The following is a 25,063-nucleotide window of genomic DNA, read 5'->3' on the forward strand; positions in this document are numbered from 1 at the left end:
TAATCATTTTTCTATTTTGGGAAGTTTCCTCATAGTTGAGTCATTTCATACACAGTAACTTTTTTCTCTTTCATACTTTACTCAATCTTACTTTATTCTCTCTACTTTATTCACTTTCTACTTTATTTTCTCTACTTTTTTATATCTCTTAATTTTTTTATCTATTTATTTAACACACTCAACATCTCTTTTTTAGACTCCGTGTAGAAAAGTTTTGCTTTTGCATCAACTATGAAGGAACGGAGTGAGTATATATGCATATCAATAATAAGTTTAAGTAGGAAGAATAGAACCAACATTTATTGAATTCAAAATATCCATAGCATAAGTTTCTGAAGCAACATGGAAACATAAAAATTAGACGTTTCCATACCTAAGACCAATTTTTTTACTTGTTCCATAAATGTCTTAGGCGGTAACGCCTTAGTCAATGGATCAACAACCATGAGTTGTGTGCTTATATATTCTATAGATATTCTTTGCTCTGAACTTCATCTTTCATGACAAGAAACTTGAAATCCATGTGGTTAGCCACTTTGAATACCTGTCATTCTTAGATAACGATACGGTTGCACTATTATCATAATACAATTTCAAGGGCTTGGATATTGAGGAGACAATACCAAGGCCTGAAATAAAATTTTGCAACCATTAATGCTTCAAAGCAAGCTATAACTTCAGTCTTCACGGTGGATGGTGAATTAGAACTTTAATTTACACTTTTCCATGATATGACTCATCTAACCACAAGAAAAATGTAACAAAAAGTTGATTTTCTAGAGTCTTCACATCCAACATAATCTGAATTGGAATATCCAATTATTTTTAATCGATTAGATTTTCTAAACGTGAGCATAAAAACATTTGTCTCCTTTAAGTATCTCATTGTCATCTTTGTAGCTCTCTAGTGTTCAATGTCAAGGTTACTTTAGTAACGGCCTAGCATTTTGAGCGCAAAGCTGATGTCCAGTCTAGTACAAACTTGAACATATATCAACCTGGAGCTCAAATACAGAAGTGCTGCTCCAACTGATCAAGTAGATATACTATAAATCATGATGGGCTGGCACGGCAAAGAGTGTAAAGGGAGAATGAGATTGAGAACACACTCTCTCACAAGGGTACATTTGTTAAAGCATAAGAGCATCCAAGTCGCAGCGGGGGAGGAGGGAGCCTTGCCGCGTCTGGTGCTTGGACGGGGTCGGGTAGCATTGGGGGCGGGCAAAGTCAGGTCTGGGCTGCGTTCGCCACCCTGCCCGCAGTCGGAGGCCGGGCCTGATCGTAATTCACAAAAAACTATGATTATAAAAAATAGTGGAAGTTATTTATAAACCAAGACTGCAGGCTGACTATATAGTTACTAAAAATAGATGGTAAGACGGTAACACTAATACACGTCATAATTAAAAAACTATTCGATTAATTAAGATAAATCTCAGGGAATAATAACATATTTCATATAAAATAGTATTTTACCTTTGTTTTAATTTAGTACATAAAATATTAAGTTTACATATTTCATACAAAAAGTTTACTTAGTGTTCCAAAATAATATATTTCGTTAAGTCTCTATTAACACCGTTACTTTCAATTACATTATACATACAAAAAGTTTTGTCAATGTTCAGATTTGTACAAAAAGTTTTAAATTAAAACTTTCCATTAATTATTTCAAACACAATTATTTTTACTACTCACAAAAAAGGAAAAACACATAGAAAAAAATCACCACTTTTCACCATCAAATTAGCGAATTGCATTTTATTATTGAAGCTTTCTCATGTAACAATGAAGAATACCACTAAAAAGATATTGAATCTTTTTTGTAAAAATTAAATATTGACTTATTGACTGTTTGAAGCTCAAATTAGCCATTTTGTAAAGATGAAATATGGGCTTATTTTATAGTGTTCTATAAAGAATATAATAAAAAATAGAGTATATTGAGAGACATAATTGTTTTTAAAACCACGATCTATTGCTGGAAGAATTGATATATTGAATGTTATTTTTTAAAAAGTGATTAATTGTATTAAATCTATAATTATTCTTTTATTATGATGATAAGTTGGACAAATTATAAATTAAGTAACTACGTTAGTAGGGACTTAATGGAATATACTCCCTCCGTCCCTGGCTACTCGCTCATTTCCTTTTCGGCTCGGAGATTAAGGAATGAGTGTATAGAAAAGTAAAAAATGACGGCTGTAGGTGAAATTTTTTACTAAAAATGGAAAGAGTGCAAGTAACTTGGGACGCGCAAAAAGGAAATAAGTGCGAGTAGTGCGGGACGGAGGGAGTATTAATTTAAGACATTAATGTAACATTTGGTATGCAAGAAATATGTATACTTAATATTTTTTTACTAAATTGAAAAACTTAATTTGTCTGGAATAATATCACCGTTTAGATCTGAATCCGACGGCTGTGAGGCACACAAGAGTGTAACTCCGCCCTCTCTCTCTCCACAGTTGGATTCTCATTTTGGTTGCTGCCGTGCAATTCAATCCTTGAGAGAGATTTATTTGCTGAGGAGGCGCAGTGGATCTGGGCTATCTACAATTCTCTGAGATTTTGAGAGAAAGATGGGGGTGGAGAGGAGAAAGCCTCACGCGATTTCGATTTGGATGTGCTTCGCGCTCCTCCTCAACGCCGCCCAATCCTTCTACCTCCCCGGCGTCGCTCCCCAGGATTTTCAGAAGGTCATTTAATTCCGTTAATCACCCGTTTGTGCTTAATTTTTTGGTGTTGATGTATAGTTATGATGTAGAAGTACTTATATATTGAGAGTAGAGATAGAGAGTTCTAGCGGATAATATATATGTAGACAGTGAGAGATTATTGGCGTGTGAAAAATTGTGTGTTTTTTTCTGATTCAGTTCTGCTAGATTACTGTAGAGTTAGGTTTTGGTTGATTAAGCGCGTTTTAATTTAGATCCTCTTATTTGTAATAAAGAAGCTCATCGTTTGTTATTTTATGATTATGTGCTGCTGGATGATACTGATGCGTTCTGATTCAAAACTTGGGGTGTTGTTTGATTTAGAGGCTCCTATAAGCATCCATTAGTACTAGAAGCATTTCATGTAGTTGTGGTTTAAAAGACTCAACCATACTATCAGACTACTGTAGTCAAATATGTTGAAGTGCAAGAATGAACAAGGATATTAATAGTTCTCTCTTCTGCCTCACCTTCTACTGACAACTAACCTCTCCCAGTCATTATTTTCCAATCGCTATTATTCCAGATGGTTCAGAATTACAAATTAGGCTCGCTTAGTTATGGCGTACCTTGATAATTTAAACAGCCTATGTGAAGTGTGGACATATCAACCATGTTAACTATATGCGAACAAATCATATATTCCTGCAGCATGTTACTGAACCTTTTCTTATATACTATACCATCTAACTGATACTTTGCCTTTTGATATAGTGTAATTTGTTTGATGTGAATTGTTTGATGTGGTTTCTCTTTTGTGCAGGGTGATCTTCTGAAGGTGAAAGTGAATAAATTGGCCTCTGTAAAAACTCAACTTCCTTATGCCTACTATTCCCTTCCTTACTGTAAACCAAAGAAAATTGAAGACAGTGCTGAGAATCTTGGGGAAGTCCTTCGTGGTGATCGCATTGAGAACTCTCCTTATGAGGTTTGTGTTTCTTTTGGCCTCTTTTGAAATTATTGTATTTTATTCATTCCAAGTGTAATCCTATCGTTTAGTTATTTTTTTGTGATTCAACTACTTATTGATTTCATACGTGTAGTTTAAAATGCGAGAACCACAGATGTGCAATGTTGTTTGTCGTGTTACACTTAACGACAAAGACGTAAAAGAGTTTAAAGAAAAGACTGATGATGAATATCGAGTGAACATGTAAGTCAATCTTCAAAGATTTTTTTGTCATTCCATATCACGTCATACAAAATAACTATCGGTTTCTGCGGTTTCTTTTGTAGGATTTTGGATAATCTCCCCCTTGTTGTACCTTTTACAAGACCTGATACGGGTGCCCTGGTTTATCAGCATGGTTTTCCAGTTGGTTTTAAAGCACAATATGCTGGAGTAAGTATAGATCGATTTTGTTTAGTAGAACTTCCTTTTCAAATGGCAAGTTAGATTTTGATTTCTTGTATTTTCCCTGTATTTCCAGAGTAAAGATGAGAGGTATTTTATCTACAATCACTTGGCATTTACAGTGAAGTATCATAAGGATGAAGAAACTGATGCTGCAAGAATTGTGGGTTTTGAAGCCAAACATTTCAGGTAATATATTACTGATTTTCAAGGTTACAGTATCTTTCTGCTTATTTTCTAACATTATTAATCTTGGATTGTGTTCAGTATTAAGCATGGATATGATGGTAAATGGGATGACAGTAAAACACGACTGACAACATGTGATCCTCATGCGAAACGCACAGTAACTAACTCCAACACTCCACATGTGGTTGACGATAAGGAAATCATATTTACTTATGATGTGGAGTTTCAGGTAAACCTTTCTTTCTTGCTGTGGATGGAATACTTCTTTGCCGGTAAGTAGGAATTGATTGCCTGATGCATTGCTTCGCGTGCTCCTTGTTATAGGAAAGTGAAGTCAAGTGGGCTTCTAGATGGGATACCTATCTTTACATGGCTGATGATCAAATCCATTGGTTCTCTATCGTCAATTCTTTGATGATTGTTCTCTTTCTCTCGGGAATGGTGGCTATGATTATGCTGCGGACTCTTTATCGTGACATCTCTAGGTACAACCAGTTGGAGACTCAGGAAGAAGCTCAAGAAGAGACTGGGTGGAAATTAGTTCATGGAGATGTTTTCAGGCCTCCAACGAACTCAGATTTGCTCTGTGTTTATGTTGGTACTGGGGTTCAGTTTCTCGGGATGATACTGGTGACAATGATTTTTGCAGCACTGGGCTTCCTATCCCCCTCTAACCGAGGAGGGCTGATGACAGCGATGCTTCTTCTTTGGGTGGTCATGGGAATTTTTGCAGGATATGCCTCTGCCCGTCTCTACAAGATGTTCAAAGGAGCAGAGTGGAAGAAAATTACTCTTCAAACAGCTTTTATGTTCCCTGGAGTTGTCTTTGCTATTTTCTTCATTCTGAATGCGCTGATTTGGGGCGAGAAATCCTCAGGAGCTGTGCCATTCGGTACTATGTTTGTATTGGTGCTCATGTGGTTTGGAATTTCAGTTCCACTTGTGTTTGTAGGTAGCTACATAGGCTTTAGAAAGCCAGCCATTGAGGCTCCAGTGAAAACCAATAAAATTCCAAGGCAGATACCCGAACAGGCCTGGTACATGAATCCGTTCTTCTCTATCTTAATTGGAGGCATCCTCCCGTTTGGTGCAGTATTCATCGAGCTGTTCTTCATACTGACCTCAATATGGCTGCAGCAGTTTTACTACATTTTCGGTTTCCTTTTCCTCGTGTTCCTCATCTTGATTGTGACCTGTGCTGAGATCACTGTTGTGCTATGCTATTTCCAACTGTGCAGCGAGGACTATTTGTGGTGGTGGAGATCTTACCTTACGTCAGGTTCCTCAGCTTTATACCTATTCCTCTATGCAGCGTTCTACTTCTTCACAAAGCTCAACATAACAAAACCCGTCTCGGGCATCCTGTACTTTGGCTATATGTTGATTGGTTCATACGCATTCTTCGTGTTGACTGGTACGATTGGTTTCTACGCCTGCTTCTGGTTCACGAGACTCATCTACTCATCGGTCAAGATAGACTAGATCACTTTCTTCTGGCTTCTCATATTATAGTGATTATAGTTTTACGACATTGTTTTTCATACTAGCTGTATTGATTGAATCTGTAATATTATTCTTGGTGTGTGTATTCATTTTTGGATGATTTTGGAGTAACTCTTGTACTAGTTTTTATTACGTAGATACTTTTGCAAGATTGATTTGAGTAAAATGTTAAAATCCAGAGAATTTGCAGGCTAAACTTCAGAGAACCATCTTCAAAAGCCGCCGTATAGAGAGCCATATATATATATATTTTCCTTATTAACGAGTTTCTGTTTATATATGCGAACCGGCCCAGAGTGGCATGAGTGCAAGCCAGCCCAGCTAGACGGCCAGCACTGTGGCTTGCAACTAACTCGTTCCGCATGGACGGGCTCAAGCCCATGCATTATTTACACATTCCTTAAGAAATGGTTGAAAGCAGAGATTATGGTTGGTTTAAACATAATCTGTCATCTCACAATAGCAGTAAAATGTTGTAGTGTACAAATGATATTTTGCTGTAGGAGTCCGATTTAAAAAAAACCTTGAGTTAGAAAATCACACCTAATCTGCATCGGCAGTAAAATCAGGCTCCGGTGGCTTTTGTAACTTGACCAACTCCCGGGCGCTCTTGAGGTTCCGATTTCTGTGGACCCCACGCATTGCGTTTGCAGCGAACTTGGTAGCCAAGAAAGTGGCACCGATGCTGTATGAGCCACTGCCAGCATTGCTGCTCGCCCCGGCTAATCCGGCCTCCTCCTCTTCCTTCTTTCTCTGCAGCTCGAGGAGTTTCCTCTTGGAGTAGCGTCGCCATGCTGCTTGAATGAAGCAGGCGGCCCATGTGCGCCACTGCTGAGAGTAGAAACGGAAGGTGTGCTGGACCTGTCGGCTGTGGAGCCTTCTGAATTGACTGGCGACGAATTTCAGCTCGTCGGCCGTCAGTGCGAAAGCCTCCACTTCGGTCAGCGCCTTCACGGTCCGAGTGGAGGACGGCAGGTTGGATCCGGACTTCGGATCCAGCGCCCACGTCAGAAGCTCCTCGCCACAGAAATCTCCTTCTTTGAGTAAACTACGGTTGAAAAACCCACTTCTTCCACCATCGGTGGTCACGCTCTCGAGGCGGCCACGTATGAGAAATATCATCTCGTCGACTGGATCGCCCTCACGCACGATGTAAGTGCTTTCGGTGTATAGACAAGGTTTCAGCCTCTCACAGATGGCATCAAGCAATCTCTCATCCATATTCTCAAAGAGTGGGACCTGTCAAAATTGTGGCAATATTTTTAGCTACAGAATTCTAAGGCACTCAGAAGCAACTTTTAATATGAAGTGTACCCTCTTGACTAATGCCAAACAAAGATGGCGTTTTATGTCTCTTCTGAGATCTTTTGGTAAACTCTCGACCAAGCTATGCTCGTCCACACCACGTGTCTCCAACCACTTGTACTGATCATAGCGTCTAACCCGCTCTCTGAGGTCTGGTGGGAGCAAGCGATGATGCATCCATTGCTCCGAGTCACGCCTTTTAACTCTCATCTCTTCAAGGCGGATTGTGAGCGACTGAAGATATGTCTGTGGAAAGAGCAAAGCAACTAAAAAGTTGAGGCATTTACATATCTAAGATTTGCATTGTGCATAATAAAAAGAAATAAAAGACTCGCAAACAGCAGAGGATCGTATGACCTCCACTTGGGCTTAAAGACACATGCATATCAAATCTGTTTTCATAATTCGGCATAGAAATGTCCTGAATTACTATTCCCACTGTCCCATTATTTATAAAACATTTCATTTGGGCACAGTTTAGGAGTTGAAAAGTAATGTGAGGAATTTATATTATTTAAAGTCATGTGAGTAACAAAGGTGTCTTATAAAGAAACATGTCATGTTATACCGGACAACCCAAAAAGGAATATGTGTCATGAGTAATGGGATGGAGGGAGTACGAGTTATTTCACTTAACACCGAGGAGAAGAAGAAGATTGTTACATCAATAATAAGTTGGACAGAGGAGGGTGAGGAAAATACTCGCATTTGTAACATATCATCATTTACCTGCATATTCCCAATCAAAAGTGCAAAAAGAATGAGTCCGAAGATGGCTAGTGCAATGCTGAATATAGACTCTCCAGGGTAAGTGCTGGTTTGTAGTCCTTGTCCAAGAGTACTGCAGGTAAGATGAAGATTCATGTCTTTAATTTGCTTAAGCACCACATTTGAGGATACCTTGATTATCTGACCGTATTATTTTTATTTCAAATATCCATGAAATACAATTATCAGTGACATGCGCAGGGTGTATGTAGAAAAGCTTCAAGCAACTTATTGGGAAAAAGAGCAGGCAGAAGATTAAGAAAACTCTTCATAGGTAAAGCCAAATTGTTAATTACAAAGGCCCCTCTAGATGCTCCATATCTGATAAGCATATAGTGGTGACCCAACATTAATCCCGAAATGGTAGTAGTGATAAAGAAAGTAAAATGGCAATAAAATCAAGTGTGAAAATGCAAAAATGATGTGTCAGCATAACTTCGATGTACTTGAAGATTATGGGTTATACCATTCACATATATGATCAGGTGACCTGATAAAGAAGTTTGTTTACCTCAGATTCTGCAGCCCCCACCATAAACAGTAACAATATTTTGATAAGAACTTTCTCGATGAAACTATCTCAGAAGCCAAAGCCTGCCTGAAAATACCAAAATCAAATGGAGGATTGGTTTCATCACCCACAGGGCACGCTGAGCTCAAAACTCCCTCACTAATGTTCGTCCAGATATTATAATTAGCCATATCTTGATTTCCACAATATAAGAAATCAGTGGTACAGTTGTTTTCTTTACGTTTGCAAGCTTTTTGCCAGCATGTATCATTACGCTCCACAGATAACAAGTACCAGAAAGCCCCGACTATCTGCAAAAAATACAAGACAGAATATAATCTCTTATTATTATTTCCCATGAAAACACAGAATCTATCATATTGTGTGTACCGGCATAGCATGATTGGTCTGTATACAGTTAATTCTGTAGGAGAATGGCAGGCTTGTTGAATATAACTACATTAGAATATAGAGAGGAAAAGATATCCACCAATTAGACTTGTAGCAAATGTTAAGAGCAGTAATTCCAGAAATCTTTGCCAAATGTGCTAGATTTCCACAATCCATGGATGATATTGAGATTAAACAGACCCGAATCCGATGTATAAAGACATCTTAACAATTGATCGTTAAAGATTTAAATGTATCCTGTGCAGTGAATAAAATTTCTCCAAAAATCATGCAGAATAACACTTTGGAGAATCACAGTTCTCGTTTTGGATTGGATCCAGACTTAAGTGGGCACTCACTGACATGCAACAAGGAGGAGACAGTTATATGCACAGCAGATTATGAACATAACATCACATGGTGAGACTAAAAATTTTCATGGATGCTAGGCCATGATAACCAGTCTTAAGTTTCATGTTTGAGGAGTCACTACATCCTAATGCAAAGTTCAAAGATATGGATGTCCAAGACGGATATTTTGGAAATCATAACATTGTATTGCTGCAAGAATGACTTAATTAGAAACATTAAAGCCCATCATGCCAGATGGTTATATGAGATGTCATACAACGGTTTATAAGAATGCTTACGTGACTGGCAAGCATGTACAGCAGCAAGTAGGACACTGCACCAGCCCATGCAGTTTCAGCAAAGACACCAGAAGTTCTTTTTAATTCTGAAGTGAGCGGCATAATTCGGGTGAATCTAGGAATATATTGGAGCAAAATGATGAAAAATAATGCTTGCTTTGTAGCCAGTACATCTGATCCATTTGACCTCTGCAGAAATCTCCAGACAACAATCTGCATATATTTAGAAATAAATAGAGATCTTATACTCCCCTGATTCCGTGGCTGCAAAAGCTACAGCCAGCATATACGATTCATGCATCTAATTAAAAGATGTCTTACTAAAAAAAACTAGGAAAATTAAAAGGAGAAATAAGCCGAAGAAAAGTAGAAAACATTGTATATTATCACCCCACATTGGTAGCACTGTTCAGAATATTGTGTTTCAAAAGCATTCTGTTCTGGTTAGATTATAGCTATTCTGAAACCTAATTAGAAAGTAGACATCATCTAACTGTTCAAAATTCCACCAACTGATCAGTAAATAAAAGGCCATTTTATGTTTTCGGAAGGATTAAGACAAAAGATACGGTAGCACAATTCAAAAGACAATAAGAATGCAATCTCTAACCTGTGGAAGGGGAAGCACTGCAAGGAAATCAATGATGAAATAGCACTTCAAGTACCGCTTAGCAATTTGTCCAGGATCAATTACAAGTTCACCTCGCCCAAACACACGGGATGATGGGGCAATATAAGCAGTCCGGAATTGGAGAACCATGTGAATAAGATAGAAAGCATCAACAATTGTGCGCAGTGTTGTAGCTGTGATGGCCAATTTCCTATCTATGTCCAGGCATTTTTCTGATTTATTAAAAACTGGGAGAAAGAAAAACAGAGGATCAACAGATACTCCCAGAATACATGACATCACAAAAAGCTTGTTCCAAAGGGTAAGGAGTTTGTCTTGGGGGTCAAAAATCCTCTTCTCTGACACCTTGAGGTCCTCTGGGAAAACTGCTCGAGAGACACCAAAACCAAGGGACCGACCAATAGATTTTAGACCTTGAGATCCTTTCTTCATTCCTCTCTTAAAGGACTTTGATGGAGCAGGAGTTCTATGATTACCACGGCCCAAACCATCGATACTCAAGCCGCATTTGTTTGCAGCAACTGAAGTAGATGGGGATGAAACTCTGGAATCCAAGTCATCCAATCTAATATAAAAAATAAGAAAGAAAAAACATTCATAAACACTTGTCTGGTAAAAGACAGTGAAGCAACATCTAGTATTTTGTCCCAAGTGCATTAATGAGAGCGTGTAGTTATTGTACATTCATGATTGAAAGAAGTGTCCACCATTGCAAGAAATTTAAAGATTAAATTTACTCAAAACTCCACTTTCTCAGGAAAGCATCTCTAGCATAAGCAGTCTAACGTGAAGCCAGCAAATCAGATAACTTTTACAATTCAAGAATAATATAACTATATAAGTAAGTGAAAAGGATACCTTACAAACTTGTCCCGCTGCCCAGTGATGTATTGAGTCTTTGGTCCACAATCGAACATTTTGTACAATTAAGTCAAATTTGACTGCAAGCAGAATAGATAGACACAAGAAGTCTGAATAAGGTATTACATGCTCAAAAAACTCTGATGTGCAATAGGAATGAAGTACATTTTAATTTTGTTCTATTGCACATAAGAAGGCAATTATGACCAAGCTCATTTCATAATCAAGCATCTAAGTTATTACTATTAAAATTGCTTACTCCATAAATTAAATGAAATAGCTCAGTGTGATAGTAAAAAACTCCTAATGTGATTAACAATCCAAAAAGTCAAAAACTGATTAGAGCATGCAACAATGCACTACTATTCCCTCATCAACTCCGTATCTTCCTAAATCCAAGATCAAATTAAGAGATACGCATACCAGAGTCTTTCAAGACTTTTTTTTAACTCAGTTACCGCAAGGAAGTCCAAACTATAAAAGTCACTCCAAATTCCACCACCGGTAATCTTCCTAATCGACACAAATATCCATCACAAAAGTTCATTAAAAAAAATCAATTTCCCAAAACACTCCATCCCCAAAGTTTGCTATAAAGAACACTCCCGAAATCTAGGCAATTGAACTAAGAAAACAATGTCTCGGTCGAGAGAATTCATATCACTAAGGACATCAATTTAGCCTACAGCCAATTCTCCTAAGAGTTTTGTCCCCTGCGTATTAAGTACCTCAACATTCAGTATCCCACAAATTCTCGCGATTAACATAACAAACGTTTCAATTAAGCCTACAACATAAACATAACTGCTTCTCCATCATACCTGAAAAGGATAAATCGACTACAGCTGCAAATTCATCTTCTGAATAGAGTCAGCTCGGCAACCATCGAAATTTGCGGAAAACTTATCAAGGCTTCAGGAAATTGCAGAACACAAGTGTAAACTATCCACCATAGAATCTAACAATAAAATTCATTAACAGAGAGAGAGATGGAGAGAAGCAAAGTAAATCACAGGCAATCAAATGGAGATAAGTATTGACAACTAGATCAAAAGGAGAGAATCACAGCAAAATTCCAAATATATTTAGCTATTAATCCGCGTTTCTGTCAGCAGCATGAGAGAGAGGGAGATGTAGTGAAGAGAGAGAGAGAGAGAGAGAGAGAGGAGAGAGGAGAGAGGAGAATTGCATGAAGTCAAAAGTAATGCAGGAAGTGGAGGAGCACAATTTAGAAAATGACGCATATGTCCTCGATACTGACAGGGATTTTTGTTTTAATTAATTCGAAGATTTAGTCAGAAAATAGTAATATACGCTTTATTAGAAGTCATTTTTAATTAGATTTCTCATTTCGATAATCTCATTTTTAATTAATACTACTATTGTTTACTGTTATTACTTGCATCATTAAACCAGTAGTGTTGCTTAAATATGATTAGCTGTTGAATTTAGTTTATTGCAGAAAAAATATTGGTTAAAATATGCTTGCTGCCATTATGCTATTTATAGTACAGTACATTGTAAGTTTTTACTTTTAGCAATACACACAACAATAATCATTCAGAGGGAACAGCTAAATTATTTTCAAATTATGCATCCATTAATTTTATAAATAATTCCACTCGATCAAAACGGACCAGTTAGCAATTTGATTGATGGCAGTGGTTCAGATTTTATATAACTGTCCAAATCTTAAAATTCAGCTCCAATCATTGGTATTTAGGTGTAATTCTATTAACATATTACCCAATAAAAACAAATTCTCATTCAAGATGACAGTTTCTATTTTTGGAATAAATTGTCTTTCTCTTTTCATTAAAAATATTTAACCACATTTTTCTCTTTTTTTTTCGGGGTAAATGAATAAAAATTTAAAGACCATGACACAAAACACTCAAACCCAAAACTTTTGGCCTCAGACATTCCTCTACTAGAAAGTAGTCATCTTGAATGAAACCGAGAGTAATAAACAATAAGCTCGCCAATGCCTCCCCCCAGAACCACCACCTGCTAGCATTGCCGACACTCTCCACCACCAACCCCCGCCCCCACCAGATCAACACCTAGAAATGAGTAACACCGGTGGTAGTGGTGGGGATGCTGAGGAGTACGAGCGTATAATGAACGAAGCGCTAGAGGCCTATATGAACCGTGAGATTGATCAATGGATGCAGAGGGCCTTGCAGCCGGCGGTACCTCGACCTCGACCAGTGGTACACCGCCGAGCGGTGATTGATCGTGATCACGTAGCTGCACATCAGCGCCTATACGAAGACTACTCCGCACAGGAGCCGCGGTTCAATGCCAACCTTTTCAGGCGCCGTTTTAGGATGCGCAGGTCCCTGTTTATGCGTATTGTTAACGGATTGGAGCAACGATATCTGTATTTCCGCTTTAGGCACGATGCGTCTGGCAGACCCGGCCACACTCCTATTCAAAAGTGCACTGCGGCAATCCGGCAGTTGGCCTACGGAGGCGCTGCAGACATGTGGGACGAGTACCTCCACATCGGTGAGACGACTGCCCTGGAGTGTATGAAGTATTTCTGTCAGGGCGTGATTGAAATATTCGGTGATCAGTACCTTCGAAGCCCTACCACCGATGACTGCCGGGATTTGCTGCGGATGCACGGGGAACAGCATGGGTTCCCAGGGATGTTAGGCAACATAGATTGTATGCATTGGGAGTGGAAGAACTGCCCCGCCGCCTGGAAGGGGATGTACACTACCGGCTACAAGGGAAAGAATCCCACGATGATCCTCGAGGCCGTAGCTGATTACCGGCTGTGGATTTGGCATACGTATTTTGGGATAGCTGGTTCGAACAACGACCTCAATGTCCTCAACTTGTCGCCACTTTTCAACGAGCAGTGTCAGGGTGTCGGTCCGGCCATCAGTTTTGTCGCCAACGACAACCGACATGATATGGGCTACTACTTGGCGGATAGGATATACCCTAGGTGGCCCGTCTTTGTGAAGACGATCCGATGCCCAGGAGATGAGAAGAAGGCCTACTTTGCGGCACGGCAGGAGTCGGCGCGCAAGGACGTGGAACGCGCATTTGGTGTGCTCCAGGCTCGATGGGCGACAGTTAAGGGGCCAACGCATTTGTGGCACGTCGACTGCATTGCTGATATAATGTACGCATGTATAATCATGCACAACATGATTGTCGAAGATGAAGGTGGGCAACTGACTGATTGGGCCAACGACGATAATGAAGCTGGTCCAAGCCACGGCGTAGCCGCCCCTAACGTACGGAGTGGGGTACCCCACGATGAAGACGGCCGCCTCCAAGCACATGCCGACATGCGCCAAACGGAGGCTCATATTCGACTCCAAAAGGATTTAATTGAAGAGTTATGGGCGCGGAGGACTGCACGACGTTAGTTTTTTTTTAATTATGTAATTTTTTTTAATTAATGTACTTTTTAAATTTAATTCCGTATATTGTGTGATTGTTAATTATTTCATTTTGTATATATTTGTTAGTAGTGATGTGGATAGTATTATTAATGTTTCCCATATATGTCTCGTAAATTAAATTCCGTATATTGAGTGATTGTTAATTATGTCATTTTATATAATTGTTATTAGTGATGTGGCTATTGATGTGGCTGGACTATTTATGATGTGGCTAGGCTATGGCTGAGCTATTTATGATGTGGCAGGAGGGTTTTTAGTGCTGATGATGTGGCAGTGGCTAGGCTATGTCTGGGCTATTGCTGGGCTATTCCTATTGTGGATGGGCTTAGATCATACCATTTGACGACTCCTAGTCTGTGTGAGACAGTTCCACGAAGGACCTACGTTATCACAAAGTGAACTAATTTCTTGACTCCAGCTAAAACCAGTAAATACAAAGGAACAGATGGCGGATGAGCAAAAGCTCTCATCTCATACTATCTCAATGCTCCTCTAAATCTTAATTTTCTAGAGACAGAAACAAAATTGTTAAGGTCCTGGGCAATAATATTTCTAGCCTCCTTGCAGAGTTCATCCGGATGATTTCCTACTATATATGGATGAACGATAACTTTCACAGATCCTGGATTCACTTCTCGTTCCATTCCAGGAGGCATGATTTTGCCTGTTCCAATCAGAGTAATTGGAACAACAGGTACCCCCGTCTTCGCAGCAATAGTAAAAGCTCCTTTCTACAAATTAATCAACCATCGATCAAGTACTGAATGGAAATATGCAGTGTAATATGTGGGGAGCTCACATAAGCAAAGGTGACAGGTTATTCCAACATATATTGCTCAGGTACACCGTCCCTGCATGCTGACTAAATCAATCTGGATTTTCTGAACATACTAGACAAAGTTTCCTTGCATCATGTATTCAATATGTTTATTGAGGTTAGAGATTCTTACAAGGCTAATAATTAATGATTTATCAGTGTTTATGCAATTTCAAATCAACATGTCAGCATCCCTCGAGAGGAAAGGGACTTTAAAGGATGCACAAACCATAAATGATCGGCGGTACAATTATGACTACCAATCAAAGAAAATTTGCAGCTTAATTTAAGCAACCATAAATGCTGGAGTAGTATTTAAGATGCAAAAAAAAAAAAAAAACCATACCTTGAAAGTACCCAATTTTCCATCTCTACTTCGAGTGCCCTCTGGGAAGAAAAAGACCGATGGGCCCTTCTTGATCAGGGAAATGCACTGCTTAAGGCATTCCTACATTTAAAGTAGTTTCTATTTAATATACTTACAAGTTAATCCCCTAACTAGATGGAAAAACCTATTTCATGTTCCATAGTTTATCTAGTTGGAATATGAGTCTATGATTGAACAACAAACTTACTTTAGTATGACATAATATCAAAAGAGGTATCACATACCAATTGGCCTCTGCTGTCTGTGCGCTTTAAAGGGATGACACCCAGTAGAAACATAGCCCATCCAATAATTGGATAAAGAAAAATTGATGTCTTGCTAATGAATTTAAAGCTTATCCCCAGGGTCAGAAGAGTATGTATGTCTAAAAAGCTTTGGTGGTTGGACACATACATGGCAGGGGTATCAGTTCGAGGGAGATTTTCCAATCCCTCGTACTCAATCTTGAAGAAAGGAGACACCGTCAAAAAGGCCCAGCCTTTAGCTATAAGATACTGGGCTTTTCTTCTATATCGATCAAACATTAGGACAAGTGGATGCTGTAGAACCATTGGCACGAATAAAGTGATGGCAGCAAGAGATGTTACAATATAGAAGCAAATTCCTCTTAGCTTTGAATTGAACCAAATTTCTGCAATGAGGATCAGAAAAGTGAGTGGTGGGACTAAGAAGATTTCCAACTTAAAAAGAAATAGACCAGACTAAAAGCATACCCGATGATGGATATGAAGCTCCAGCAGTTCCGGCATCTGCAAGTTCAGATCTAACAACTAAGTCCCTTAAAACTCTTCGCCTTCTACGACATCCACAACCATTATATGTTCTGTGCAGCTCCTCTTCATGGCTCAAAACGCTCTGAAAAGGATAATGTTTTTTCCTCAAACCACATATTGTTTCGTGTGGATGACCATCTACATAAGCAAAAAGAAAACCAATTAAGAGCAATTAATAGCACTAAGACTGTATCACATGTAGATTGTAGCCTAGCAGATACTTCACAGCAATATAGCAAAACTTCCAAAAATGACCCTAACAAGAACATTAGGCAAGTTCTCTTAACTGGATCAAGATAATAGAGCAAAGGTAAAAATCTCCATCAAATGTGGCTGATCAGTTTTGGAAGCAATAACATCCAACTGCAAGAAAATAAAGGAACTGGCAGAGAAGAGGAGAGAAGTGTACAGGGAGAAACCCACACGATTTTCTGATGTGAAATTTATTAAGAATGCATTTCATATTGCACGATTCTGATTCAGAACATAAAATCTGCTCTTTGCAATCAAATACACAAACCAAGTTGAATAAAACATTTCAAGAATTAACTCTAAATGCAAGAAGGAAGTTCACTCACATGTCTCCGAATATCTTTGAGTGTTCTGTTTAAGTGCAACCCAGCCAAACTGGAATCCATGAGAAGAAGCCAACTGCTCAAATCAACAGAATGGTCATTTATCGAATAGGCAGAAAAATTTCAAGGATGCAACACTAATCACTCTAGTGTATCATCTAGACCTGATAAACCAGGCTAAAATCTAATTTCTATAAACAAATTAGCACTATATACTATACGTTCCTACAATCAGACATGCTTATATTTGCCAAATTTCAGTGTACCATCAAAGTTTTACATTATGTTTATAAACCTTAGTAATCATCTTTAGATATTCTCTAAACTACGAGGCTGTATGAGGCTTAAGCACTGATAAGTATGAGAGACACTGTATATCAAGCGGAAGTTTTCCGATGCATAAAGCAAGGTTTTCAAGAGGGGTTTGCATTCATCAACTCAAATACCAATACTTACTTAACACTATTCCTGCCTTCTCTCAATTCCAATGTTGAGTGCAAGCAAAATGATAAAGCATTAAAAAATACGTTTGCATGCATAAATATGATACATAATTAATAATTTGGGTTGAATTCAGTTTCAAATTTGTACTATTGCAACTACGTTCAAACAACCAAACTTGTAATATCAGCTAATACAGCTCTTTCAATTACGTTCCATCAAAATTATCAAATTCATCATACCCAAGTCCTGTTTCTCAGCAAGTATACTTTAGATTAGTTAAAACATAAACAAAGGCAGTGTAAACAAGTCAACAAGCAAAAATAGGAGCAATCAGAAGCATAATCATACTTCAATAACAAAAACTCATACGAGTATCTCTCTGATTCATCGTGTCTAGAGCGCGTGAGTGATTTAATTACCATTCCACTGCAAGCCCCTACAAATACCGATTGATCCTTCTTACATGCAAAATCAGTAATTACCCAAAACAAAATTAGAAAGCCTAGAAAATACAAATACATAACATCGATGCATAAGCTCTAATCCCCACACAACAACATTCCTATCCTATAAACAGAGTATACGCGGGGGGGGGGGGGGATACAGGATGCGGTATAGGAGAACTCAGACCATCCACTACGCGTCCCGCGCCGGGCTCGCGTCTCGTCCCGGAGGGACGGGTCCTCCGCGGGACGCGTTGCAGCGACCATCCCGTCCCTAGCCTGCGCCCGTCTCGTCGAGACACGGGACGCGCTGTCCCGCCACGCGCCAGCGACACGTGTCTCGTCCCCATGCGTGCGTGACGCCCACTCGCGGGCCCACTGACGCAATAATTCTTTTTTAAAAAAAAAATTCGACTTTTAATAAAAAAAAATTTCAAACAGTAATATTACCGTTAAATTTTTATTTTCGTTTTTTTAATTTTTTTAATATATTTTACTCTATAAATAATCCTATTTCATACTCATTTCAAACACAAACACACATCTATTCCTCTCAAATCCTCTCTATCACTCCAATTTCCATCTTCAATCAACTCAAACAAATGGATCCTTTTGAGCAAATGCGTCAATTAATGGAACAATCACTCGAAGAAGATCGACGACGAGAGGCGGAGGAAGCCGCGCCACCCCCACAACGCTCCCGGAAGTACATCAATCGGAACCGGGAGGAAGCCGCCGCACGGTTAGTACGCGACTACTTCTGCGATAACCCGATTTGGGGAGATACCTACTTCCGTCGCCATTTTCGCATGCGAAAACTGCTATTTCTCCACATAGCGAATACTTTGGCGGCCAGGGAAGAGTTCTTCTGAGAAGGGTTCGACGCGGTCGGCCGTCCCAGCCACACGACGCTGCAGAAATGTACTGCAGCCATCCGGCAGCTTGCGACTGGACAAACGACCGACATATTCGACGAATACCTGCACATCGGAGACACCACTGGGCGCATGTGCTTGCTCAACTTCTGCAGAGGCGTCCGGGGAGCCTTCAGTGACGAATTTCTCCGGAGGCCAACCACGGAGGATTGTCAGTTCCTCCTCAACCTGCACGAACAAGTGCACGGATTCCCCGGAATGCTTGGCAGTGTCGATTGCATGCACTGGCAATGGAAGAATTGCCCGGTGGCTTGGAGGGGGTCCTACACGAGCGGCCACAAAGGCACCCACCCAACCGTTGCCGAAGTACATCAATCGGAACCGGGAGGAAGCCGCCGCACGGTTGGTACACGACTACTTCTGCGATAACCCGATTTGGGGAGATACCTACTTCCGTCGCCGTTTTCGCATGCGGAAACCGCTATTTCTCCACATAGCGAATACTTTGGCGGCCAGGGAAGAGTTCTTCCGAGAAGGGTTCGACGCGGTCGGCCATCCCAGCCACACGACGCTGCAGAAATGTACTGCAGCCATCCGGCAACTTGCGACTGGACAAACGACCGACATATTCGACGAATACCTGCACATCAGATACACCACTGGGCGCATGTGCTTGCTCAACTTCTGCAGAGGCGTCCGGGCAGCCTTCAGTGACGAATTTCTCCGGAGGCCAACCACGGAGGATTGTCAGTTCCTCCTCAACCTGCACGAACAAGTGCATGGATTCCCCGGGATGCTTGGCAGTGTCGATTGCATGCACTGGCAATGGAAGAATTGCCCGGTGGCTTGGAGGGGGTCCTACACGAGCGGCCACAAAGGCACCCACCCAACCGTTGTACTCGAGGCCGTTGCCGACTACCGGCTTTGGATCTGGCACGCGTACTTCGGGGTTCCTGGCTCGAACAACGACGTAAACGTGCTCCAACAGTCCGACCTCTTTACCGAAGTTTTGGATGGTAAAGCGCTGGCCATCAACTTCGTCGCCAACAACCGGTGGTATAAAATGGGGTACTATCTCGCCGACGGCATCTACCCGAAGTGGCCGACCTTCGTGAAGACGTGCGGCAGGCCTGCGAACCCAAAGCAGGCTCTTTTTGCGCAGAAGCAGGAGGCTGCGCGCAAGGATGTGGAGAGGGCGTTCGGGGTTCTCCAAGCGCGCTTCAACATCATCAAAGCCCCGGCTCGTTCGTGGTTCATGGAGAGCATGGTCGACATCATGTATACGTGCATAATCTTGCACAACATGATTATCCGAGACGAAGGACCCGATGCGGGAAATTGGTTCGACCTCGAATCCCCCGGAAGCTCAACCGCAAGTAGTCCGCCGCGAAGTGGAGCGCATCCGTCTATACAAGAACGGTTGGCTATTCGGGCAAGGACACGCGACTCTAGCGCCCACACCCAACTCCAAGAGGATCTAATTGAGCACATTTGGGAAAACTTTGGCGGAGCAGATTAAATTATGTCATTTTTATTTTTTTAGAATTTTAATTATGTCTTCGTTTTTTTTTAATTTTAAGTTGTAATGTTGTTTTAATTTTAATAAAGTGTGTTTGCTTAAATTGAATTGGGTTGAAAAAAAAATATAAATGAAATTGAATGAATAGTAATTAAGGGATGGTATAGAGACGGTTAAGGGACGGAGCGTTGCAGGTTCCGTCCCTTAGTTAAGGGATGGATAAAAAAAGGACAGTGGGGCCCTCAAATAGTGCTCAAATAGTAGTTAAGGGACGGTTTAAGAGACGGTGTAGAGACAACGTAGTGGATGGCCTCACAATGATGATTATGTGAACGCGAAATCGATGAGTGAAAACTCGAACCACTGAAATGAGTTGATAATTCCATCTGTTTTGCTTAAGTTGTCGGGTAGGTATGATCACATCACATCTATCTTCTCTTGGAATTAGAGGAGGATGATGAGTTTCTATTTTTCAATCTGGGGATTTCATCGAGATTCGTGATTGTAAAATTGCATTTTTAAGAGCATCTCCAATGGTTCTGGACAAGCCATAGGTCAGCCATAGGCTAGTCACAATTCATCATGCCACATCATCAGCACTTAAGAGCATCCGGACAAGCAATAGCCTAGCCATAGCCTAGCCATAGCCTAGCCACAAACTCCTCCTGCCACATCTGCAGCCCTAAAAACTCATCTTGTCACATCATCAGGACAAGCAACTGGACAAACAACTGGACAAGCAATAGCTCAATCATAGCCTAGCCACAATAAACAAAATTATAAAAATAAATAATTAACAATCACACAAAATACGGAATTAAATTTTTCGACACATATACGGAAATACTCAATAATAATACTCAATTAAAATTTTCGAGCCCGCCCTACTCCCCTCGTTTGAATGGGAGTGCCCGCATCCCCGAGATCTATTCCCAACTCCTCTAAGGAGAAGGTCTCAAACCCAGTGTACTGCGTCTCTACTGGGTCGATGTGTGCGAAGAAGCAGTAACAAAATCAAGACTGGGACGATAGACGTTGTCCCCCCCGGCGTCGGCGTCCCCTGCATCCCCGGGTACCCCGGCATCATCTGCATCCCGGGTTGCATCCACGGTACCCCCTGCCCGCCAGGCATCGCTGGCCCGCCCTGCATCGCCAGCCCCCCCGGCATCCTTTGCCATCCCGGCACACCACCCCCGGGCATCATCTGCTGCCAAGGGTACATGTTGTAGTACCCGGCCATCGGACCCCATCCACCTCCCACGGGTACCATGGGGGTTTGAGACCCGCTCGTCCTTGGAGTAGGCTTGTTATTGTGCTCCATTTCGCGTTGTTGCTCTTGTATAGAAATTAAGATAGAGAGAGTACTCGTTATAACAAGTGCTGCAAATGAAAATGACTGATAAGGCTCATTTCATGCATCGGTTTAAGGGTAAAATGTATACTACCTGATCGGTTTATCGCGCAAAACAAGTGTTAAAATGTGCAGAAATGCTACTTGACCAAGGCAGCAAGGCTGAACTGATCAAGCAAGTACAAAAGGTGAAAAAGAGCCAAGAATCGAGGGAGTTGATCGAGGGGGAGCGATCAAGCAGTTAGGTGGGGACCGCTGGCTTCTAGAAGAAGAACACGTGAGGAAATGAGCTGGATATGGCGCACCATTCTTTTATCAAGGACGACGTTCTAGAAGGGGACACGTGCCGGAATATGAGAACGCAAGGACGAAGCTGTTATACGAATCTGTTACCAAAAAGCATCGTCATTCTAGAAGAACAATGCGTAGCAATCAATGAGTCGCTCACTCTCAAAATGAGCGAATATTCCCTGTCACGATCGTTATCCAGCTGGGAGTCGAATCGAGTTTATAAATAGATGATGTGCCACCACAAGAAGGGGGATCCGACACTTTACTTTCCGTCTAGTTTAGCTTAGCTTAGTTATCTAGCGTAGTTCAGCTCTCTAGCTTAGTTTAGTTCAGTTCTCTAGCTTAGTTTAGTTCAGTTCTCTAGCTTAGCTTAGATAGCTTAGTTAAAAGGGCGACTGAAGGGAGCGCTGTAGTATACTCATTTCTGTTAGCGTTATCTTAAGTTTCCCGCTGAGATTCTTTTCAGTTCTTACCGCTTTCTTAGCTTCCGAAGTGTTAGCTTAGTTTAAATTTCACGTTGTACTCAGTTTTTAGTTTAATCAAAGTTATTTTCGTTTACATTCTCGCATTTACTTTTCTGCTGTTAACTGCAATTCACTTGACCCAGTAGTTAAAGTTCCATTGATCAAGCTAGCTAGTTAAATTCTGCCTAGAGTAAAGACAACAGTTAAAAACTCCCAAGTTAAAGCGTGGCAGCAGCCAACCCCCTGTTCACTACACACACACTCGACACACCAACTTCTCTGTGGGATCGACGCCGAACTTGCCGCTTTACTGTTAAAGTTGTGCAAATTGGGAGTTATAAATGTTTTCTTGCGTGAGTCGGTTTGAGGATTGATTTGATTAAGTGGCAACGACAATTTGCTAACTGATCCGACCGGTTCGGTTATCTTCCATATAACTTGATCCAATTCAAATCCGTCGATCTCGAGCTCACCAAAATGGCGCCGTTGCCGGGGAAGCATGGTGTTATTTTATATTTGTGTGTAGTGCGTAGGAGTAAATAGTTTTATTTCTTTCTTTTCTCATTTGTTTTTCCTGCTGTTGATGAGAAGGTACCACCAAGGCGATTACTGGAATCATCCCTTTATATACAGAAGAACTAACACTCAGTGGAGAATCCAGGAAGCCGGCGTAGTTAACACTCGTTACAGAGCCGCACAAGCAGCAGCAGCCACCGAGCAGAACACAAACCCACCACCACATGAACAAGCAGAAGTAAAAATGGCCCTTGTCCCTGACGACTCGGGAATCGGCTCTCTACACGCTCATGATGAGAGAGAGCACACACATGCCATCGCCGCTACTCCTGGGATGCGGACCATCGCAATCAAATCAGGAGTACTGACCGTTTTGTCCCACTTCTACAGCCTTTCGAAGGAGTGTCCGTATGCTTTTCTGGAGGAATTCTGCCGATACTGTGATATTCAGCCCGTGCCAGCTGGATCCACATCCGAAGATTACAGGCTTAAGGCTATTCCCTTCGTTTTGAAGGGGGACGCGTGTGTCTGGCTGTCTAGGCTGCCAGAAGGATCCATCAGGACTTGGGCCGAATTCCGCATGATATTCCTCGATCGTTTCTTTCCAGCATAAAAAACAAGTGCCCTGAAAAGGGAAATTACAGAAGTCAGACAGGAGTATGACGAGCCCCTCGGCCAGTACTGGGATAGGTTCCAAGGGCTGCTTCAAGCATGCCCTAACCATAAGCTGGGAGAGAAAGAGATCTACTCGATCTTGTATGGCGGACTCACTGTGGAGAGCAAGAACGACCTCAACCTCGCAGTACAAGGGGATTTCTCAAAAACCCTTTTTAGCCAAGCTAAGAATATTTTGGAGAGGCTGATTGAGGCTAAGCGGTCGTACGAAACATCTCGAGGGCAGTACAGGAGAGGAGCAGTGCACGTAGCAGAGACGCGCAACGATGAAAAGTTGGAGGCTCGATTCGAGCAGATGGAGAAGAAATTGCTGGAAGCAGTAGAAAAAATGAGACCGCCGCCACCGCCTGCACCGAAGGAGACACAGTATGTGCCGCAGCCGCCACCGCCAAAAGATCATCACTATTCTTACTGCGAGTTTCCCCCTGAGGTAGAGCAAGTAAACGCCGTAGGCCACTGGAACACAAATGGCAACTGGATCCAGGGGAAGCAGAGAGATGCTCCGTGGAGGGACCACCCCAACTTCAGATGGAATGATCAGAATCAAAGCCAACCACAACTAACCGCGACACAACAGGTACAACCCTCTGACGGGAAATCCAACTGGCCAGCTCGAATCCTGGATAGACCAAACACTGGATGGAATAGAATGCAGGGAGGTCAGACAGATTGGTCAAGTGGACCTCAAGGGAACTGGTCAAGTGGAGGACAACCTAGCTGGTCAAGCCGAAAACAGGAAGGAGAATGGGGGTACCAACACCAAGCCCCTCAGTATAGCAACCAGGGAAAGCAACCAAGTAATCAAATGGTGAGTTATGTTCCGCAGTACCACAGAGGAAACCAGCAAAATCAAGGGAACCCACAGTATTTCTAAGGAAACCAACAAAATCATCTTTCCCAAGACCAACCAGGACAGTATGGACCCTCCGGTTTCTACCAGCAAGGCCATGGGGGAGGCCGATTTAATCAGAGGTATAACAGGCAACAAAATGAGGGCCCAGGAGATGCGATGATCCCGCATCAACCACAAGATGCAATGCGAGAAATACAAGAGACTCAGAAAGAACAGAGGGTTCCTTGCTAGGAGAAAAAAAAAGAAAGAACAGAGGGTTGCACTCGAGATGCTTACAAAGCAGTTATCTCAGGTAGCCATGTCTTTGGGCGAACTGAGAGGGAATGATGGGAAGCTTCCAGCCACAGTGCAGCAACCTACAAGACGAGAGATTGTCAATACAGTCTCTCTAAAATTGGAAACAGTTTGTCAAAATTCATCTGTGAGTTTTCCAGCATCTAAACTCAATCATAACGGAAGCTTTGAGCCCATCATCTTCAATCAAGTCGAAAAAAAGAAGAGACGAGTGAACATGTTACTGAGAAGGGGAGGATGGTCGAAGAGACCAGTGTAATCCAACCTAGTGATCTCCCACCAAAGAAGACTGACCCATGGGTATTTACACTTCCAATCTCCATCAAGGGCGTTCTAACGGAGCAAGCAATGTGCGACCTAGGGGCGTCTATCAATGTTATGCCATATTCTATGTATAAAAAGCTGGGGGAAGCAGAACTAGTCGAAACCGATATGGTGATACAGCTGGCAAATGGGTCTTCCATCTACCCCGAGGGAA

General features: G+C 41.4%; 4 protein-coding genes across 4 annotated transcripts; 2 read left to right on the forward strand and 2 right to left on the reverse strand.

Moving 5' to 3' along the window:
• The first annotated feature begins 2,422 nt into the window (after positions 1-2,422).
• LOC121804845 (transmembrane 9 superfamily member 9-like) lies at positions 2,423-5,915 on the forward strand. The gene is made up of 7 exons (XM_042204542.1): positions 2,423-2,702; positions 3,484-3,648; positions 3,764-3,873; positions 3,957-4,062; positions 4,151-4,263; positions 4,342-4,492; positions 4,588-5,915. Exons 1-7 carry the CDS (start codon positions 2,586-2,588, stop codon positions 5,743-5,745), a joined length of 1,920 nt encoding a protein of 639 aa, XP_042060476.1. The 5' UTR covers positions 2,423-2,585; the 3' UTR covers positions 5,746-5,915.
• Positions 5,916-6,196: 281 nt separating this feature from the next.
• Positions 6,197-12,094, reverse strand: LOC121804844 (probable cyclic nucleotide-gated ion channel 5). The gene is made up of 8 exons (XM_042204541.1): positions 11,704-12,094; positions 10,880-10,962; positions 10,001-10,586; positions 9,391-9,603; positions 8,351-8,661; positions 7,801-7,912; positions 7,081-7,317; positions 6,197-7,005 (listed from the first exon to the last, which is right to left on the reverse strand). Exons 2-8 carry the CDS (start codon positions 10,936-10,938, stop codon positions 6,310-6,312), a joined length of 2,214 nt encoding a protein of 737 aa, XP_042060475.1. The 5' UTR covers positions 10,939-10,962; positions 11,704-12,094; the 3' UTR covers positions 6,197-6,309.
• A 1,118-nt stretch (positions 12,095-13,212) lies between these two features.
• Positions 13,213-14,058, forward strand: LOC121804574 (the record flags this gene model as incomplete). Its single annotated transcript, XM_042204180.1, has 1 exon — positions 13,213-14,058. A coding segment is annotated over exon 1 (846 nt), but the record flags the coding sequence as incomplete, so codon positions are not given.
• A 523-nt stretch (positions 14,059-14,581) lies between these two features.
• LOC121803217 (1-acyl-sn-glycerol-3-phosphate acyltransferase BAT2, chloroplastic-like) lies at positions 14,582-16,390 on the reverse strand. Its single transcript, XM_042202913.1, has 4 exons — positions 16,226-16,390; positions 15,737-16,143; positions 15,471-15,572; positions 14,582-15,038 (listed from the first exon to the last, which is right to left on the reverse strand). The coding sequence occupies exons 2-4, from the start codon at positions 16,061-16,063 to the stop codon at positions 14,784-14,786; spliced, it is 684 nt and encodes a 227-aa protein (XP_042058847.1). The 5' UTR covers positions 16,064-16,143; positions 16,226-16,390; the 3' UTR covers positions 14,582-14,783.
• Between the last annotated feature and the right edge of the window lie 8,673 nt (positions 16,391-25,063).

This window comes from Salvia splendens, chromosome 5 (genome assembly GCF_004379255.2).
Source record: "Salvia splendens isolate huo1 chromosome 5, SspV2, whole genome shotgun sequence".
NCBI classification, from domain to species: domain Eukaryota; kingdom Viridiplantae; phylum Streptophyta; class Magnoliopsida; order Lamiales; family Lamiaceae; genus Salvia; species Salvia splendens.